A 17,213-nucleotide genomic window follows, 5' to 3' on the forward strand; every position below is an offset into this window, starting at 1 on the left:
CCACAGCAAAAGCCACCGAACGTCACAGAGAACCGATCAGAGAGAAAATCCACAGCAAAAGCCACCGAACGTCACAGAGAACCGATCAGAGAGAAAATCCACAGCAAAAGCCACCGAACGTCACAGAGAACCGATCAGAGGGAAAATCCACAGCAAAAGACACCGAACGTCACAGAGAACCGATCAGAGGGAAAATCCACAGCAAAAGAGACCGAACGTCACAGAGAACCGATCAGAGAGAAAATCCACAGCAAAAGAGACCGAACGTCACAGAGAACCGATCAGAGAGAAAATCCACAGCAAAAGACACCGAACGTCACAGAGAACCGATCAGAGAGAAAATCCACAGCAAAAGCCACCGAACGTCACAGAGAACCGATCAGAGAGAAAATCCACAGCAAAAGACACCGAACGTCACATAGAACCGATCAGAGGGAAAATCTACAGCAAAAGACACCGAACGTCACATAGAACCGATCAGAGGGAAAATCCACAGCAAAAGCCACCGAACGTCACAGAGAACCGATCAGAGGGAAAATCCACAGCAAAAGCCACCGAACGTCATAGAGAACCGATCAGAGGGAAAATCCACAGCAAAAGACACCGAACGTCACAGAGAACCGATCAGAGAGAAAATCCACAGCAAAAGTCACAGAGAACCGATCAGAGGGAAAATCCACAGCAAAAGACACCGAACGTTACAGAGAACCGATCAGAGGGAAAATCCACAGCAAAAGACACCGAACAACACAGAGAACCGATCAGAGAGAAAATCCACAGCAAAAGACACCGGACGACACAGAGAACCGATCAGAGGGAAAATCCACAGCAAAAGACACCGAACGACACAGAGAACCGATCAGAGGGAAAATCCACAGCAAAAGACACCGAACGTCACAGAGAACCGATCAGAGGGAAAATCCACAGCAAAAGAGACCGAACGTCAAAGAGAACCGATCAGAGAGAAAATCCACAGCAAAAGACACCGAACGTCACAGAGAACCGATCAGAGAGAAAATCCACAGCAAAAGACACCGAACGTCACATAGAACCGATCAGAGGGAAAATCTACAGCAAAAGCCACCGAACGTCACAGAGAACCGATCAGAGGGAAAATCCACAGCAAAAGCCACCGAACGTCACAGAGAACCGATCAGAGGGAAAATCCACAGCAAAAAACACCGAACGTCACAGAGAACCGATCAGAGAGAAAAGCCACAGCAAAAGACACCGAACGTCACAGAGAACCGATCAGAGGGAAAATCCACCGAACGTCACAGAGAACCGATCAGAGAGAAAATCCACCGCAAAAGCCACCGAACGTCACAGAGAACCGATCAGAGAGAAAATCCACAGCAAAAGACACCGAACGTCACAGAGAACCGATCAGAGGGAAAATCCACAGCAAAAGACACCGAACGACACAGAGAACCGATCAGAGGGAAAATCCACAGCAAAAGACAACGAACGTCACAGAGAACCGATCAGAGAGAAAATCCACAGCAAAAGACAACGAACGTCACAGTGAACCGATCAGAGGGAAAATCCACAGCAAAAGTCACCAAACGTCACAGAGAACCGATCAGAGGGAAAATCCACAGCAAAAGACACCGGACGACACAGAGAACCGATCAGAGAGAAAATCCACAGCAAAAGACACCGAAAGTCACAGAGAACCGATCAGAGAGAAAATCCACAGCAAAAGACACCGAACGTCACAGAGAACCGATCAGAGGGAAAATCCACAGGAAAAGACACTGAACGTCACAGAGAACCGATCAGAGAGAAAATCCACAGCAAAAGACACCGAACGTCACAGAGAACCGATCAGAGGGAAAATCCACAGCAAAAGACACCGGAAAACACAGAGAACCGATCAGAAGGAAAATCCACAGCAAAAGACACCGAACGTCACAGAGAACCGATCAGAGGGAAAATCCACAGCAATAGACACCGGAAAACACAGAGAACCGATCAGAGAGAAAATCCACAGCAAAAGACAACGAACGTCACAGTGAACCGATCAGAGGGAAAATCCACAGCAAAAAGCCACCGAACGTCACAGAGAACCGATCAGAGGGAAAATCCACAGCAAAAGACACCGGACGACACAGAGAACCGATCAGAGAGAAAATCCACAGCAAAAGACACCGAAAGTCACAGAGAACCGATCAGAGGGAAAATCCACAGGAAAAGACACCGAAAGTCACAGAGAACCGTTCAGAGAGAAAATCCACAGCAAAAGCCACCGAACGTCACAGAGAACCGATCAGAGAGAAAATCCACAGCAAAAGACACCGAACGACACAGAGAACCGATCAGAGAGAAAATCCACAGCAAAAGCCACCGAAAGTCACAGAGAACCGATCAGAGGGAAAATCCACAGCAAAAGACACTGAACGTCACATAGAACCGATCAGAGGGAAAATCTACAGCAAAAGACAACGAACGTCACAGAGAACCGATCAGAGGGAAAATCCACAGCAAAAGACACCGAACAACACAGAGAACCGATCAGAGGGAAAATCCACAGCAAAAGACACCGAACGTCACAGAGAACCGATCAGAGAGAAAATCCACAGCAAAAGACACCGGACGACACAGAGAACCGATCAGAGGGAAAATCCACAGCAAAAGACACCGAACGACACAGAGAACCGATCAGAGGGAAAATCCACAGCAAAAGACACCGAACGTCACAGAGAACCGATCAGAGAGAAAATCCACAGCAAAAGAGACCGAACGTCAAAGAGAACCGATCAGAGAGAAAATCCACAGCAAAAGACACCGAACGTCACAGAGAACCGATCAGAGGGAAAATCTACAGCAAAAGCCACCGAACGTCACAGAGAACCGATCAGAGGGAAAATGCACAGCAAAAGCCACCGAACGTCACAGAGAACCGATCAGAGGGAAAATCCACAGCAAAAAACACCGAACGTCACAGAGAACCGATCAGAGGGAAAATCCACAGCAAAAAACACCGAACGTCACAGAGAACCGATCAGAGGGAAAATGCACAGCAAAAGACACCGAACGTCACAGAGAACCGATCAGAGGGAAAATCCACCGAACGTCACAGAGAACCGATCAGAGAGAAAATCCACAGCAAAAGACACCGAACGTCACAGAGAACCGATCAGAGGGAAAATCCACAGCAAAAGACACCGAACGACACAGAGAACCGATCAGAGGGAAAATCCACAGCAAAAGACAACGAACGTCACAGAGAACCGATCAGAGGGAAAATCCACAGCAAAAGACAACGAACGTCACAGAGAACCGATCTGAGAGAAAATCCACAGCAAAAGACACTGAACGTCACAGAGAACCGATCAGAGAGAAAATCCACAGCAAAAGACACCGAACGTCACAGAGAACCGATCAGAGAGAAAATCCACAGCAAAAGACACCGAACGTCACAGAGAACCGATCAGAGGGAAAATCCACAGCAAAAGACACCGAACGTCACAGAGAACCGATCAGAGGGAAAATCCACAGCAAAAGACACCGGAAAACACAGAGAACCGATCAGAGGGAAAATCCATAGCAAAAGACACCGAAAGTCACAGAGAACCGATCAGAGAGAAAATCCACAGCAAAAGACACTGAACGTCACATAGAACCGATCAGAGGGAAAATCCACAGCAAAAGACAACGAATGTCACAGAGAACCGATCAGAGGGAAAATCCACAGCAAAAGACACCGAACGTCACAGAGAACCGATCAGAGGGAAAATCCACAGCAAAAGACACCGAACAACACAGAGAACCGATCAGAGGGAAAATCCACAGCAAAAGACACCGAACAACACAGAGAACCGATCAGAGGGAAAATCCACAGCAAAAGACACCGAACGTCACAGAGAACCGATCAGAGGGAAAATCCACAGCAAAAGTCACCGAACGTCACAGAGAACCGATCAGAGAGAAAATCCACAGCAAAAGACACCGAACGTCACAGAGAACCGATCAGAGGGAAATCCACAGCAAAAGACACCGAACGACACAGAGAACCGATCAGAGAGAAAATCCACAGCAAAAGACACCGAACGTCACAGAGAACCGATCAGAGGGAAAATCCACAGCAAAAGTCACCGAACGACACAGAGAACCGATCAGAGGGAAATCCACAGCAAAAGACACCGGACGACACAGAGAACCGATCAGAGAGAAAATCCATAGCAAAAGACACCGAACGTCACAGAGAACCGATCAGAGAGAAAATCCACAGCAAAAGTCACCGAACGTCACAGAGAACCGATCAGAGGGAAAATCCACAGCAAAAGTCACCGAACGTCACAGAGAACCGATCAGAGGGAAAATCCACAGCAAAAGACACCGAACGACACAGAGAACCGATCAGAGAGAAAATCCACAGCAAAAGCCACCGAACGTCACAGAGAACCGATCAGAGAGAAAATCCACAGCAAAAGCCACCGAACGTCACAGAGAACCGATCAGAGAGAAAATCCACAGCAAAAGACACCGAACGACACAGAGAACCGATCAGAGAGAAAATCCACAGCAAAAGACACCGAACAACACAGAGAACCGATCAGAGGGAAAATCCACAGCAAAAGACACCGAACAACACAGAGAACCGATCAGAGGGAAAATCCACAGCAAAAGACACCGAAAGTCACAGAGAACCGATCAGAGAGAAAATCCACAGCAAAAGACACCGAACGACACAGAGAACCGATCAGAGAGAAAATCCACAGCAAAAGACACCGAACAACACAGAGAACCGATCAGAGAGAAAATCCACAGCAAAAGACACCGAACAACACAGATAACCGATCAGAGGGTAAATCCACAGCAAAAGACACCGAAAGTCACAGAGAACCGATCAGAGAGAAAATCCACAGCAAAAGACACCGAACGTCACAGAGAACCGATCAGAGGGAAAATCCACAGGAAAAGACACTTAACGTCACAGAGAACCTATCAGAGAGAAAATCCACAGCAAAAGACACCGAACGTCACAGAGAACCGATCAGAGGGAAAATCCACAGCAAAAGACACCGAACGACACAGAGAACCGATCAGAGGGAAAATCCACAGCAAAAGACACCGAACATCACAGAGAACCGATCAGAGGGAAAATCCACAGCAACAGCCACCGAACGACAGAGAACCGATCAGAGAGAAAATCCACAGCAAAAGACACCGAAAGTCACAGAGAACCGATCAGAGAGAAAATCCACAGCAAAAGACACCGAACGTCACAGAGAACCGATCAGAGAGAAAATCCACAGCAAAAGACACCGAACGTCACAGAGAACCGATCAGAGGGAAAATCCCCAGCAAAAGACACCGAACAACACAGAGAACCGATCAAAGGGAAAATCCCCAGCAAAAGTCACAGAACGTCACAGAGAACCGATCAGAGGGAAAATCCACAGCAAAAGACAACGAACGTCACAGAGAACCGATCAGAGGGAAAATCCCCAGCAAAAGTCACAGAACGTCACAGAGAACCGATCAGAAAGAAAATCCACAGCAAAAGACACCGAACGTCACAGAGAACCGATCAGAGAGAAAATCCACAGCAAAAGACACCGAACGTCACAGAGAACCGATCAGAGAGAAAATCCACAGCAAAAGCCACCGAACGTCACAGAGAACCGATCAGAGGGAAAATCCCCAGCAAAAGTCACAGAACGTCACAGAGAACCGATCAGAAAGAAAATCCACAGCAAAAGACACCGAACGTCACAGAGAACCGATCAGAGAGAAAATCCACAGCAAAAGACACCGAACGTCACAGAGAACCGATCAGAGAGAAAATCCACAGCAAAAGCCACCGAACGTCACAGAGAACCGATCAGAGGGAAAATCCACAGCAAAAGTCACCGAACGTCACAGAGAACCGATCAGAGGGAAAATCCACAGCAAAAGACACCGAACGACACAGAGAACCGATCAGAGAGAAAATCCACAGCAAAAGCCACCGAACGTCAGAGAACCGATCAGAGAGAAAATCCCCAGCAAAAGTCACCGGACGACACAGAGAACCGATCAGAGGGAAAATCCACAGCAAAAGACACAGAGAACCGATCAGAGGGAAAATCCACAGCAAAAGACACCGAACGTCACAGAGAACCGATCAGAGGGAAAATCCACAGCAAAAGACACCGAACGTCACAGAGAACCGATCAGAGGGAAAATCCACAGCAAAAGCCACCGAACGTCACAGAGAACCGATCAGAGGGAAAATCCACAGCAAAAGACACCGAACGTCACAGTGAACCGATCAGAGGGAAAATCCACAGCAAAAGACACCGAACGTCACAGAGAACCGATCAGAGAGAAAATCCACAGCAAAAGACACCGAACGTCACAGAGAACCGATCAGAGGGAAAATCCACAGCAAAAGCCACCGAACGTCACAGAGAACCGATCAGAGAGAAAATCCACAGCAAAAGACACCGAACATCACAGAGAACCGATCAGAGGGAAAATCCACAGCAAAAGACACCGAACGTCACAGAGAACCGATCAGAGAGAAAATCCACAGCAAAAGACACCGAACGTCACAGAGAACCGATCAGAGAGAAAATCCACAGCAAAAGACACCGAACGTCACAGAGAACCGATCAGAGGGAAAATCCACAGCAAAAGCCACCGAACATCACAGAGAACCTATCAGAGAGAAAATCCACAGCAAAAGACACCGAACGTCACAGAGAACCGATCAGAGAGAAAATCCACAGCAAAAGACACCGAACATCACAGAGAACCGATCAGAGGGAAAATCCACAGCAAAAGACACCGAACAACACAGAGAACCGATCAGAGGGAAAATCCACAGCAAAAGACACCGAACATCACAGAGAACCGATCAGAGAGAAAATCCACAGCAAAAGACACCGGACGACACAGAGAACCGATCAGAGGGAAAATCCACAGGAAAAGACACCGAACGTCACAGAGAACCGATCAGAGGGAAAATCCACAGCAAAAGACACCAAACGTCACAGAGAACCGATCAGAGGGAAAATCCACAGCAAAAGACACCGAACAACACAGAGAACCGATCAGAGGGAAAATCCACAGCAAAAGACACCGAACGTCACAGAGAACCGATCAGAGAGAAAATCCACAGAAAAAGACACCGAAAGTCACAGAGAACCGATCAGAGAGAAAATCCACAGGAAAAGACACCGAACGTCACAGAGAACCGATCAGAGGGAAAATCCACAGCAAAAGACACCGAACATCACAGAGAACCGATCAGAGAGAAAATCCACAGCAAAAGACACCGAACGTCACATAGAACCGATCAGAGGGAAAATCCACAGCAAAAGCCACCGAACGTCACAGAGAACCGATCAGAGGGAAAATCCACAGCAAAAGACACCGAACGTCACATAGAACCGATCAGAGAGAAAATCCACAGCAAAAGACACCGAACGACACAGAGAACCGATCAGAGAGAAAATCCACAGCAAAAGCCACCGAACGTCACAGAGAACCGATCAGAGAGAAAATCCACAGCAAAAGACACCGAACGTCACATAGAACCGATCAGAGAGAAAATCCACAGAAAAAGACACCGAAAGTCACAGAGAACCGATCAGAGAGAAAATCCACAGGAAAAGACACCGAACGTCACAGAGAACCGATCAGAGGGAAAATCCACAGCAAAAGACACCGAACGACACAGAGAACCGATCAGAGAGAAAATCCACAGCAAAAGACACCGGACGACACAGAGAACCGATCAGAGGGAAAATCCACAGGAAAAGACACCGAACGTCACAGAGAACCGATCAGAGGGAAAATCCACAGCAAAAGACACCAAACGTCACAGAGAACCGATCAGAGGGAAAATCCACAGCAAAAGACACCGAACAACACAGAGAACCGATCAGAGGGAAAATCCACAGCAAAAGACACCGAACGTCACAGAGAACCGATCAGAGGGAAAATCCACAGCAAAAGACACCGAACGTCACAGAGAACCGATCAGAGGGAAAATCCACAGCAAAAGACACCGAACGACACAGAGAACCGATCAGAGAGAAAATCCACAGAAAAAGACACCGAAAGTCACAGAGAACCGATCAGAGAGAAAATCCACAGGAAAAGACACCGAACGTCACAGAGAACCGATCAGAGGGAAAATCCACAGCAAAAGACACCGAACATCACAGAGAACCGATCAGAGAGAAAATCCACAGCAAAAGACACCGAACGTCACATAGAACCGATCAGAGGGAAAATCCACAGCAAAAGCCACCGAACGTCACAGAGAACCGATCAGAGGGAAAATCCACAGCAAAAGACACCGAACGTCACATAGAACCGATCAGAGAGAAAATCCACAGCAAAAGACACCGAACGACACAGAGAACCGATCAGAGAGAAAATCCACAGCAAAAGCCACCGAACGTCACAGAGAACCGATCAGAGAGAAAATCCACAGCAAAAGCCACCGAACGTCACAGAGAACCGATCAGAGAGAAAATCCACAGGAAAAGACACCGAACGTCACAGAGAACCGATCAGAGGGAAAATCCACAGGAAAAGACACCGAACGTCACAGAGAACCGATCAGAGGGAAAATCCACAGCAAAAGACACCGAACGACACATAGAACCGATCAGAGAGAAAATCCACAGCAAAAGACACCGAACGTCACAGAGAACCGATCAGAGGGAAAATCCACAGCAAAAGACACCGAACGTCACAGAGAACCGATCAGAGAGAAAATCCACAGCAAAAGACACCGAACGTCACAGAGAACCGATCAGAGAGAAAATCCACAGGAAAAGAGAATCACAGAGGAGCCGCATATCTTTCCCTTTGTGCAGGAAACGCAGCGTCTGCACAGGACCTTTACCATAGCATACCTCGGATTACACGTCACCTTATACTGCAGTCACCGCCACATAACACCGCAGGGGTCGGGGCCGTGTGTGTACAATGCAGTAGAACGGCTGACACCAGAGACAACAACATGCACACACTGCAACAGCTGAAGGACCTGTGGTTACGTCAGCAACATGCGACACTATGGGGTGTGGCTTAGCTCGGCGTGAGCTTCAGTAAAGGACCTGTGTTGACGTCAGAGCACGTGACAGTGTCAGAGCACGTGACAGTCGCAGTGGGCGGGGCTCAGGTTCCCGCCTTTTCCCTCCTGCTGATGGTTTCTGCCGGATGAGTTGTGGTTCTGGCCTCTTGTTACTCGGAGCAGTGTGATGGTGACAGCGACCCCCGACTCCGGAGCTGCGACTGTCACCAGATAACGGGGGCAGATATAAACCTCAACCGTGTACAGAGGAGCGGGGCGTCCATCAGTGACATACAGAGGAGCGGGGCGTCCATCAGTGACATACAGAGGAGCGGGGCGTCCATCAGCCGCGTACAGAGGAGCGGGGCGTCCATCAGCCGCGTACAGAGGAGCGGGGCGTCCATCAGTGACATACAGAGGAGCGGGGCGTCCATCAGTGACATACAGAGGAGCGGGGCGTCCATCAGCCGCGTACAGAGGAGCGGGGCGTCCATCAGTGACATACAGAGGAGCGGGGCGTCCATCAGTGACATACAGAGGAGCGGGGCGTCCATCAGCCGTGTACAGAGGAGCGGGGCGTCCATCAGCCGCGTACAGAGGAGCGGGGCGTCCATCAGTGACATACAGAGGAGCGGGGCGTCCATCAGTGACATACAGAGGAGCGGGGCGTCCATCAGCCGCGTACAGAGGAGCGGGGCGTCCATCAGCCGCGTACAGAGGAGCGGGGCGTCCATCAGCCGCGTACAGAGGAGCGGGGCGTCCATCAGCCGCGTACAGAGGAGCGGGGCGTCCATCAGCCGCGTACAGAGGAACGGGGCGTCCATCAGCCGCGTACAGGGGAGCGGGGCGTCCATCAGCCGCGTACAGAGGAGCGGGGCGTCCATCAGCCGCGTACAGAGGAGCGGGGCGTCCATCAGCCGCGTACAGAGGAGCGGGGCGTCCATCAGTGACATACAGAGGAGTGGCGCGTCCATCAGCCGTGTACAGAGGAGCGGGGCGTCCATCAGTGACATACAGAGGAGCGGGGCGTCCATCAGTGACATACAGAGGAGCGGGGCGTCCATCAGTGATATACAGAGGAGCGGGGCGTCCATCAGTGATATACAGAGGAGCGGGGCGTCCAGTGATATACAGAGGAGCGGGGCGTCCATCAGTGACATACAGAGGAGAGGGGCGTCCATCAGTGACATACAGAGGAGCGGGGCGTCCATCAGCCGTGTACAGAGGAGCGGGGCGTCCATCAGTGACATACAGAGGAGTGGCGCGTCCATCAGCCGTGTACAGAGGAGCGGGGCGTCCATCAGTGACATACAGAGGAGCGGGGCGTCCATCAGCCGTGTACAGAGGAGCGGGGCGTCCATCAGTGACATACAGAGGAGGGGGGCGTCCATCAGCCGTGTACAGAGGAGCGGGGCGTCCATCAGTGACCTACAGAGGAGCGGGGCGTCCATCAGTGACCTACAGAGGAGCGGGGCGTCCATCAGTGACCTACAGAGGAGCGGGGCGTCCATCAGTGACCTACAGAGGAGCGGGGCGTCCATCAGTGACCTACAGAGGAGCGGGGCGTCCATCAGTGACCTACAGAGGAGCGGGGCGTCCATCAGTGACCTACAGAGGAGCGGGGCGTCCATCAGTGACCTACAGAGGAGCGGGGCGTCCATCAGTGACCTACAGAGGAGCGGGGCGTCCATCAGTGACCTACAGAGGAGCGGGGCGTCCATCAGCCGCGTACAGAGGAGCGGGGCGTCCATCAGCCGCGTACAGAGGAGCGGGGCGTCCATCAGCCGCGTACAGAGGAGCGGGGCGTCCATCAGCCGCGTACAGAGGAGCGGGGCGTCCATCAGCCGCGTACAGAGGAGCGGGGCGTCCATCAGTGACATACAGAGGAGCGGGGCGTCCATCAGTGACATACAGAGGAGCGGCGCGTCCATCAGCCGCGTACAGAGGAGCGGCGCGTCCATCAGCCGCGTACAGAGGAGCGGGCGTCCATCAGCCGCGTACAGAGGAGCGGGGCGTCCATCAGTGACATATAGAGGAGTGGCGCGTCCATCAGCCGTGTACAGAGGAGCGGGGCGTCCATCAGTGACATACAGAGGAGCGGGGCGTCCATCAGTGACATACAGAGGAGCGGGGCGTCCATCAGCCGTGTACAGAGGAGCGGGGCGTCCATCAGTGATATACATAGGAGTGGGGCGTCCATCAGTGATATACATAGGAGCGGGGCGTCCATCAGTGATATACAGAGGAGCGGGGCGTCCATCAGTGACATACAGAGGAGAGGGGCGTCCATCAGTGACATACAGAGGAGCGGGGCGTCCATCAGCCGTGTACAGAGGAGCGGGGCGTCCATCAGTGACATACAGAGGAGTGGCGCGTCCATCAGCCGTGTACAGAGGAGCGGGGCGTCCATCAGTGACATACAGAGGAGCGGGGCGTCCATCAGCCGTGCACAGAGGAGCGGGGCGTCCATCAGTGACATACAGAGGAGGGAGGCGTCCATCAGCCGTGTACAGAGGAGCGGGGCGTCCATCAGTGACATACAGAGGAGGGGGGTGTCCATCAGCCGTGTACAGAGGAGCGGGGCGTCCATCAGTGACCTACAGAGGAGCGGGGTGTCCATCAGTGACCTACAGAGGAGCGGGGCGTCCATCAGTGACCTACAGAGGAGCGGGGCGTCCATCAGTGACCTACAGAGGAGCGGGGCGTCCATCAGTGACCTACAGAGGAGCGGGGCGTCCATCAGCCGCGTACAGAGGAGCGGGGCGTCCATCAGCCGCGTACAGAGGAGCGGGGCGTCCATCAGCCGCGTACAGAGGAGCGGGGCGTCCATCAGCCGCGTACAGAGGAGCGGGGCGTCCATCAGCCGCGTACAGAGGAGCGGGGCGTCCATCAGCCGCGTACAGAGGAGCGGGGCGTCCATCAGCTGCGTACAGAGGAGCGGGGCGTCCATCAGCCGCGTACAGAGGAGCGGGGCGTCCATCAGTGACATACAGAGGAGCGGGGCGTCCATCAGTGACATACAGAGGAGCGGGGCGTCCATCAGTGACATACAGAGGAGCGGGGCGTCCATCAGCCGCGTACAGAGGAGCGGGGCGTCCATCAGCCGCGTACAGAGGAGCGGGGCGTCCATCAGCCGCGTACAGAGGAGCGGGGCGTCCATCAGTGACCTACAGAGGAGCGGGGCGTCCATCAGCCGCGTACAGAGGAGCGGGGCGTCCATCAGCCGCGTACAGAGGAGCGGGGCGTCCATCAGCCGCGTACAGAGGAGCGGGGCGTCCATCAGCCGCGTACAGAGGAGCGGGGCGTCCATCAGCCGCGTACAGAGGAGCGGGGCGTCCATCAGCCGCGTACAGAGGAGCGGGGCGTCCATCAGCCGCGTACAGAGGAGCGGGGCGTCCATCAGCCGCGTACAGAGGAGCGGGGCGTCCATCAGCCGCGTACAGAGGAGCGGGGCGTCCATCAGCCGCGTACAGAGGAGCGGGGCGTCCATCAGCCGCGTACAGAGGAGCGGGGCGTCCATCAGCCGCGTACAGAGGAGCGGGGCGTCCATCAGTGACATACAGAGGAGCGGGGCGTCCATCAGCCGTGTACAGAGGAGCGGAGCGTCCATCAGTGACATACAGAGGAGTGGCGCGTCCATCAGCCGTGTACAGAGGAGCGGGGCGTCCATCAGTGACATACAGAGGAGCGGGGCGTCCATCAGGCGTGTACAGAGGAGCGGGGCGTCCATCAGCCGTGTACAGAGGAGCGGGGCGTCCATCAGTGACATACAGAGGAGTGGCGCGTCCAGCCGTGTACAGAGGAGCGGGGCGTCCATCAGTGACATACAGAGGAGCGGGGCGTCCATCAGCCATGTACAGAGGAGCGGGGCGTCCATCAGTGACATACAGAGGAGGGGGGCGTCCATCAGCCGTGTACAGAGGAGCGGGGCGTCCATCAGTGACATACAGAGGAGGGGGGTGTCCATCAGCCGTGTACAGAGGAGCGGGGCGTCCATCAGTGATCTACAGAGGAGCGGGGCGTCCATCAGTGACCTACAGAGGAGCGGGGCGTCCATCAGTGACCTACAGAGGAGCGGGGCGTCCATCAGTGACCTACAGAGGAGCGGGGCGTCCATCAGTGACCTACAGAGGAGCGGGGCGTCCATCAGTGACGTACAGAGGAGCGGGGCGTCCATCAGCCATGTACAGAGGAGTGGCACGTCCATCAGTGACATGCAGAGGAGTGGCGCGTCCATCAGTGACATGCAGAGGAGTGGCGCGTCCATCAGTGACATGCAGAGGAGTGGCGCGTCCATCAGTGACATGCAGAGGAGTGGCGCGTCCATCAGCCGCGCGCAGAGGAGTGGCGCGTCCATCAGCCGCGCGCAGAGGAGTGGCGCGTCCATCAGCCGCGCGCAGAGGAGTGGCGCGTCCATCAGCCGCGCGCAGAGGAGTGGCGCGTCCATCAGCCGCGCGCAGAGGAGTGGCGCGTCCATCAGCCGCGCTCTGAGGAGTGGCGCGTCCATCAGCCGCGCGCAGAGGAGTGGCGCGTCCATCAGCCGCGCTCTGAGGAGTGGCGCGTCCATCAGCCGCGCTCTGAGGAGTGGCGCGTCCATCAGCCGCGCGCAGAGGAGTGGCGCGTCCATCAGCCGCGCGCAGAGGAGTGGCGCGTCCATCAGCCGCGCGCAGAGGAGTAGCGCGTCCGTCAGTGACATACAGAGGAGTGGCGCGTCCGTCAGTGACATACAGAGGAGTGGCGCGTCCGTCAGTGACATACAGAGGAGCGGCGCGTCCATCAGTGACATACAGAGGAGTGGCGCGTCCATCAGCCGTGCGCAGAGGAGTGACCATCCTCCGAGTGGGTCGGTTTTTCCTGCGTTCGTGCAGTGCGGTGACGCCTCCATTTCCCGCCCTTCGTTCTTCTGGGCCTCAGGTTTCTCGCTCTTCCTTCTTCTGGGCCTCGGGTTTCTCGCTCTTCCTTCTTCTGGGCCTCGGGTTTCTCGCTCTTCCTTCTTCTGGGCCTCGGGTTTCTCGCTCTTCCTTCTTCTGGGCCTCGGGTTTCTCGCTCTTCCTTCTTCTGGGCCTCGGGTTTCTCGCTCTTCCTTCTTCTGGGCCTCGGGTTTCTCGCTCTTCCTTCTTCTGGGCCTCGGGTTTCTCGCTCTTCCTTCTTCTGGGCCTCAGGTTTCTCGCTCTTCCTTCTTCTGGGCCTCGGGTTTCTCGCTCTTCCTTCTTCTGGGCCTCGGGTTTCTCGCTCTTCCTTCTTCTGGGCCTCGGGTTTCTCGCTCTTCCTTCTTCTGGGCCTCGGGTTTCTCGCTCTTCCTTCTTCTGGGCCTCGGGTTTCTCGCTCTTCCTTCTTCTGGGCCTCGGGTTTCTCGCTCTTCCTTCTTCTGGGCCTCGGGTTTCTCGCTCTTCCTTCTTCTGGGCCTCGGGTTTCTCGCTCTTCCTTCTTCTGGGCCTCGGGTTTCTCGCTCTTCCTTCTTCTGGGCCTCGGGTTTCTCGCTCTTCCTTCTTCTGGGCCTCAGGTTTCCGCTCCTGGGATCTGCGCCTCTGTTTCTGCACTTTTGAGCATACTGTTTTATTTTCACCATTGTACAGAGCAGGGGTCCTCAAACTTTTTAAAAAGGGGGCCAGTTCACGGTCCCTCAGACCATTGGAGGGCCGGAATATAGTTTTTAAAAAAAACTATGAACAAATTCCTATGCACACTGCACATATCTTATTTTGAAGTAAAAAAAAAACAATCCAGGAACAAATACAATATTTAAAATGAAGAACAAGTAAAGTTAAATCAACCGGTATTTCAATAGGTAGGTAACTGTACCCAATAGGCAGCATAGGTCCTCAATAGGCAGGTAAATGTCCCCAATAGGCAGCATAGGTCCCCAATAGGCAGCATAGGTCCCCAAGAGGCAGGTAAATGTACCCAATAGGCAGATAAATGGGTAAATGTCCCCAATAGGCAGCATAGGTCCTCAATGGGCAGGTAAATGTTCCCAATAGGCAGGCTGTTTCCCCCTTATAATGCCATATGCAGGCTGTCGTCCACCCCCTTATAATGCCCCATGCAGGCTGTTCCCCCCTTATAATGCCCCATGCAGCATGTCACCCCCCCCATATAATGCCCCATGCAGCATGTCACACCCCATATAATGGAGCATGTCACCCCCCCATATCATGCCCCATGCAGCATGTCACCCCCCCATATAATGCCCCAAGCAGCATGTCACACCCCATATAATGCCCCATGCAGCATGTCACCCCCCCCCCATATCATGCCCCATGCAGGATATCACCCCCCCCCCATATAATGACCTATGCCTCCATACCTAAAAAAAAAAAAATCCAATACTCACCTCACTTGCTGCCGTCGCAGCGGCGTTGTCCCGCTCTGCGCTGCCTGTGACGGCACTCGGGAGGGTGCTGTGTAAAGACATCACCGCGCCCTCTGACCTGAGACGTCACAGGAAGCGCAGAGCAGGAAGACAGCGGATCTGCGGAGGCACGGGGAGAGGTAAGTATCCGCCTGCCGGGGCCCTGAGCAAGCGGGAGGAAGGGCGGGCAATGGCACCGCTCTCTTCTCCGCCCATAGCCCAGCGGGCCGGATAAAAGTCCTCCGCGGGCCGCATGTGGCCCGCGGGCTGTAGTTTGAGGACCCCTGGTACAGAGCTTTTGGCATATGGGGTGAATATGTTTGTATGTGTCGGTGTGAGCAATGACGCCAAATTTTAAGGTTTTAGTTTTTAATATTTTTTGTTAACTATGGAGAAGGTGAGGATTTTAAATATATATATACACAGTCATGGCTGAAAGTGTTGGCACCCTTGAAATTGCTCCAGGAAATGAAGTATTTCTCCCAGAAAATTATTGCACTTTGGACATAATTTCACACAAAACCCTAAAAAATGGGCCAGACAAATTTGTTGGCACCTTTCCAAAATTGTGGGTAAACAACTTTGTTTCAAGCATGTGATGCTCGTTCAAACTCCTGTGGCAAGTAACATGTGTGGACAATATAAAAATCACACCTGAAAATGAGTAAAAAGGGAAGAAGATGCCTTAATCTTTGCATTGCGTGTGCCACACTAAGCACAGAGAAAAGAACGGTCTGAGGACTTAACCAACATTTCTGAAAAATAGCAACAATCTGAAGGTTACAAGTCCATCTCCAGAGATCTTGATGTTCCTTTGTTCATTGCGCGCAACATAATCAAGAAGTTTACAACCCATGGCGCTGTAGCTAATCTCCCTAGATTTGGACGGCAGAGAAAAATTGATGAAAGGTTGCAATGCAGGGTAGTCTATATCAAGGATAACAGGTCACACTGATACTTTCACTGTTACCACTTTTATTATTATTTATTATTATAGCGCCATGTATTCCATGGTGCTTTACATGTGAAAAAAGGGGCATACATAGCAAAAACAATTACAATAATCTAGAACAAAACGTAACGGCGACTGGTCCAGGAGGAGAGAGGACCCTGCCCGCGAGGGCTCACAATCCACAAGGAATGGGTGCAGGGTCGGACTGGGGTGTCTGGGGCCCACAGGGAGATTTGATCCTCGGGGCCCACCCTACATCTATATGCAAATACCTGTTATCCGTTACCCCTGTTATAGTGGAGCGTCGCCTGTAAAACACAGGCGCCTCTTGCACATCTACTGTGCACCACTATAACTGATGTACAATTACGGTATGTTACATTACAGGGGTTCTTTGATGAAAACAATTTATCACCGATCCACAGGTTAGGTAGGAGATAGCTTACTGATCGGTGGAATCCGACCATTGAAAACCGCACCGATCAGAAGAATGGGGAACTTTTATCCCTGACAGGACACTTTTATCCTCGTTTTAAAATGGAGCTGCTGGTGGGACGTCTGACCGCAGCCTCATTCATTCTCTTTGGGGCTTCCAGAAAAAAACGAGAAGAGCCCGCAGCCACTGAGGGAATGAATGGATCGGTGGTCAAGTCGCACATGAGCTCCAGTCTAATGGGGAGAAAAGCTCTACATTCTACCAATCGGTGCGTGTCCCAGCAGTCAGACCCCCACTAATCAATAACTTATCCTTACGTCACGTTCACACGTTCAGTATTTTACATCACTTATTTGTAAGCCAAAACCAGGAGTGGAACAATCAGAGAAATAGTATAATAGAAACACGTCACCACTTCTGTATTTATCACCCACTCCTGGGTTAAACGTCA

General features: G+C 52.6%; 1 protein-coding gene across 2 annotated transcripts in view; it reads right to left on the reverse strand.

Annotated features, from left to right (window-relative positions):
- The window catches only part of LOC141258724 (oocyte zinc finger protein XlCOF7.1-like), a 170,953-nt gene extending 161,911 nt beyond the window's left edge, over window positions 1–9,042 (reverse strand). Inside the window, exon 1 of one of the 2 annotated variants that reach the window (XM_073673771.1) lies at window positions 8,879–9,042. In XM_073673771.1, the coding sequence (XP_073529872.1) occupies window positions 8,879–8,970 (92 nt within the window). In that variant the 5' untranslated portion in view covers window positions 8,971–9,042. Of the gene's footprint in view, window positions 1–8,861 lie in introns of both variants that reach the window. The other variant, XM_073673772.1, reaches the window with a different exon arrangement.
- Between the last annotated feature and the right edge of the window lie 8,171 nt (window positions 9,043–17,213).

Source organism: Phyllobates terribilis, unplaced genomic scaffold, assembly GCF_046119375.1.
Source record: "Phyllobates terribilis strain yellow unplaced genomic scaffold, ASM4611937v1 Scaffold_3__8_contigs__length_932513732, whole genome shotgun sequence".
Classification (NCBI taxonomy): domain Eukaryota; kingdom Metazoa; phylum Chordata; class Amphibia; order Anura; family Dendrobatidae; genus Phyllobates; species Phyllobates terribilis.